Genomic DNA, 4,019 nt, shown 5'->3' on the forward strand with positions numbered 1-4,019 from the left:
TAGTACTCTATTCTGAGGGTTTTCCATTTTCACCATTTTTGGAGTTCTAGAGCTCCGTTTTGTGCGATTCTTTGTAAGTTTTTCAAGCAAATCAATTGGGTAATTATTCTTCACCAAGAATTTAATATATTCCATGATTTTATTTTTAGTTTTATCATTTAATTTGTGTTTTGAGTTGGGGAAAATAGTGATTTTTGAAGAAAACTTTCAAAATGAAAAATCATCATTTGAGGGACAAAATGGTATTGGAATTTGATGATTTAGTATGGTTGAACTCGTATCGGAACGGGTGTTCGGATTATGTGAAATTTGTCGGCTTCCGAGGTGCGGGCCAGGGCGTCGACTTTTGGACCAATTTTTAGACTTTGTTAAAGATTGAGGCTTTATGATCGGGAATATTCTTTTATGAGTTTTATTTTTGCTTTGAAGTTATTTTGATTAGATTTGAGCTGTCCGGGGGTCATTTCACCCGAGAAGTTCATTTTTGAGTATTGGTCTGTCTTTTTTTAGGTAAGTATCTTGCCTAACTTCTTGTGGCGGAACTACCCTTTAGGATTTGAGTCTTCTATGTTAATTGTAGTCCGTGTACGCAAGGTGACGAGTACGTACCCTGACTTATTTTTGGAAAATTGTCCTTTAGGGATTCTTAGGTCTTTGTATTCACTAAATATGCAGTTGTTCTCGTTATGATTATGTTTCTTAATTTCCAGTGTCACTTCTTCCTACTTTAATTGGAATTAATTGCTTCATGATCTACTTTTGTTGTTCATTTGATTCATATGTTCCTTAACTGAAATTGTATCTCTTTTATTGCCGTGTTATCTTTTCCCTAACTGCTTATCTTTATCTGAAATTATAATTTTCTCTTCTGTAATTATTCATCCTTAATTGAGGCAAATGATTATCCTTATAGTGCTTATCCTTAATTGAGTTGTTGTATCTCTCTCTTAATTTCCCAACCTTAAAAGAAGTTAGATTTCCTATATTTTAGTTTATTTGTCCTTATTTGGTATTATTCGTCATGTGTTAGCTCCCTTATTGTCGAACTGTACATTGTGGACCGTTGTTACATAATATTTCCTTTCTTGTTGAGCTGTTCTTATTATGACTGGCATTCTCTATTGTGGCTACTCCATGTGACATAGTTCCCCCGTTTCTTTGAGTTCAGGAATTTTTGAGTTGACTTATTTGTCATACCCTTGTATTATTATCATTGTTGCAGTTGTACTTATTGTAGTGATGCATGAGGTTTCTGACGTGCAGTAGTTTTTATTGTGATGCACGAGATTTCTGCCATGCAGTTGTGATTATTGTGATTCATGAGGTTTCTGCCTTGTAGTTATTGTTATTGTGATGCACGAGGTTTCTGCCGTGCGGTTGTTGTTATGGGGTCGCACGAGGTTTCTGTTGTGCCATTGTTACTATTGATATTTGCACATGCAACGTGACAGGCGGGATATATATATATATGTGGGTTGTGCATATGGCGAGACAAGGTGGGAATATTATTATGCACGTGTGGCGAGACAAGGCGGGTACTTACATTATTATTGCACACGTGGCGCGAAACTATTCTTGTTATTGTTGATATTTGTGTAGTGGTACACTTACCTGTGTGATCTTCATATTGTGAAAGTTGTGTGAAACTATTTTACGTATTGTCCGTTCTTTTTCCTTTTACTTATTTGCTGGTATGGACTGTATTAGGACACTTGCACAAGCATACACGTAGTTAAGCACTCTTATCGGATAAGAGGTTTTGTTGATATTGTTGAGTATGGATGTTCACCCTTGTTTATTTTCTTTCTATGTGAGAATGGCTCTATTGGCACGTGAGTCGTCAGTGCGGTTATAAGGTGTTATAAGGGCATAGGATGCCAAGTGTTAGGGTTTAGGTATCGAGACCCGTGAGTTGTGATTTGTTTGAGGTTCGGTACCTCATGGAGTTTGATAACTAAAACCTGATGTAAAAACGGTTGTAGTTGTTGAGTTATTACTTGTCCTTGTTGTATTTGTGATTCCTGATTTAGGATGTGTTCCATTCACCTTTTTGTGTCATTTTTATGGTATTCCACTGATACTTGTTGTTTCCTTTCTTATTGCAATTACTGTATTGTGAGCCATATTGCATTGTCTTTATGTAGATATCATATTTTTGTTGTTCCTATACTTATACTTGTTCAGTTCATTAGATCAGTGGGTGTCTTGACTATTCCTCATCACTACTCTACCGCAGATCCAGGTATTTGTTCGTTAGTAATTGTGCGGGTCGATGCTGTGGAGACTCAAGGTAAACCTGTTGCTACATTCGCAGTCTTTAAAGTCACCTTCAAATTTTCATTTTGCACTGTTTATTCTTATTTGTGGACAGTTGTATTTAGAAGTTGTCTAGCAAATACTCTGTAGACCTTATGACTTATACTACCGATTTTTGGAATTGTAAATTTTAAGAGATTTCTATTTCAAATTGTCATATGTTATTTAAATAATGTTGTTGTTTCAATTAATATTAGGCTTACCTAGTCCCTAAGACTAGATGCGATCATGATAGACAAACGGAGGGAAAATTGGGCCGTGACAAGTTGGTATTAGAGCTCTAGGTTCATAGGTGATACGATTCATAAGCGAGTTTAGTAGAGTCTTGCTGATCAGTACAGAGATGTCTGTACTTATCTTCGAGAGGCTACAGAACTATTATATTAGGACAGTTTCACTTCCTTCATTCCTATCGTGCGAGTTCATTGATCTCGAAGTTTGAACTTTTATCATTCCATTCTCTCACAGATGGTGAGGACACGAGCTGCAGTTGTTGATGACGTTGCCCCCGGAGTAGATGTCGCTAGGGGCAGAGGCAGAGGCCGAAGAGGAGCACGTGCCACATATAGAGCACCTACCGGAGGCGCCTACTGTTACCCCTGACTTCAGGAGACCTTAGCACAGTTCCTGAGCATGTTTGGTACATTCGCTCAGGCGAGGTTTATTCCGGTTGCACCAACTACTTCACAGACCGAGGGAGGAACCCAGACTCCCGCCGTCCACACCCCAAAGCAGCGAGTTCATGTTGGTAAGGTTCCAGGTGTCATGGTGACACAACCTGTGGTCCCAGTTCAGCCCGTGGTTAGGACAGCAACATCTAAATGAAATCAGCTTAGACTTGCAAGGTTAAAGAAATATGACCCTCCTACATTTAGTGGTTTTGCTTCAGAGAGTGCACAATATTTTCTGGATGAGTGCCATCGCATTCTCCGTGCTATGGGTATTGTTGAGATGAGTGGTGTTGCTTTAACTACGTTCCAGCTTAAGGGAGCGGCTTATCAGTGGTGGAGGGCATATGAGTTAGGCAGCCTGGCCGATGTTGCTTCACTTACATGGGTTCAGTTTTCAGAGATGTTCTTGGGAGAGTTTGTACCTCAGTCCCTTCGGGATGCATGGCGCATAGAATTTGAGCGGCTGCGCAAGGGCACTATGTCAGTATCAGAGTATGCTGTGAGATTCAGTGATTTGGCCAAGCATGCACCTGCTTTGGTCTCCACAGATATAGAGCGTGTCCATAGATTTATTGAGGGACTCAGGCATGATATTCGGTTCAGCATGGCTCGGGAGTTAGAGTCAGATGTTTCATTTTAGCAGGTGGTAGGGATCGCTTGCCGTGTAGAGTGCATGTGGGATTAGGAGAGAGATGATAGGAGGGGCCATGAGAGATAGTATAGGCGAGATCAGGAGAGAGGACAAGGAGGCGAGGAGGCCTCATAGACCGGAGAGATCTACTAGTCCTTATTTTGGAGGCAGGGTACGACATGGTAGAGGTTTTGTGGGTCAGCCAGTTCAGTGTGCACTTCAGGCTTCGCACCGTGTTTCAGGTGCTCATGGGTGTTAGAGTACCCGTACCACAAAGTTCCCACAGCCACGTCAGCAGAGAGGTTGCTTCGAGTGTGGAGATACCAACCGCAGGGTGAGAGATTGTTATAGACTCCGGAAAGGTGTGTCACATCAGAGTATTCAGGCGAGTAGAGAGTGCC

At 40.7% G+C, this 4,019-nt stretch overlaps 1 protein-coding gene across 1 annotated transcript; it reads left to right on the plus strand.

Annotated features, from left to right (window-relative positions):
- Window positions 1–3,252: 3,252 nt before the first annotated feature.
- On the plus strand, window positions 3,253–3,627 carry LOC138899363 (uncharacterized). Its single transcript, XM_070185530.1, has one exon. It carries the CDS (start codon window positions 3,253–3,255, stop codon window positions 3,625–3,627), a length of 375 nt encoding a protein of 124 aa, XP_070041631.1.
- Window positions 3,628–4,019: the final 392 nt, after the last annotated feature.

This window comes from Nicotiana tomentosiformis, chromosome 9 (assembly GCF_000390325.3).
Source record: "Nicotiana tomentosiformis chromosome 9, ASM39032v3, whole genome shotgun sequence".
Lineage (NCBI taxonomy): Eukaryota > Viridiplantae > Streptophyta > Magnoliopsida > Solanales > Solanaceae > Nicotiana > Nicotiana tomentosiformis.

Coding starts and splice junctions, on each gene's coding strand:
- LOC138899363 (XM_070185530.1), top strand. CDS start 3,253: ATGGGTATTGTTGAGATGAGTGGTGTTGCTTTAACTACGTTCCAGCTT.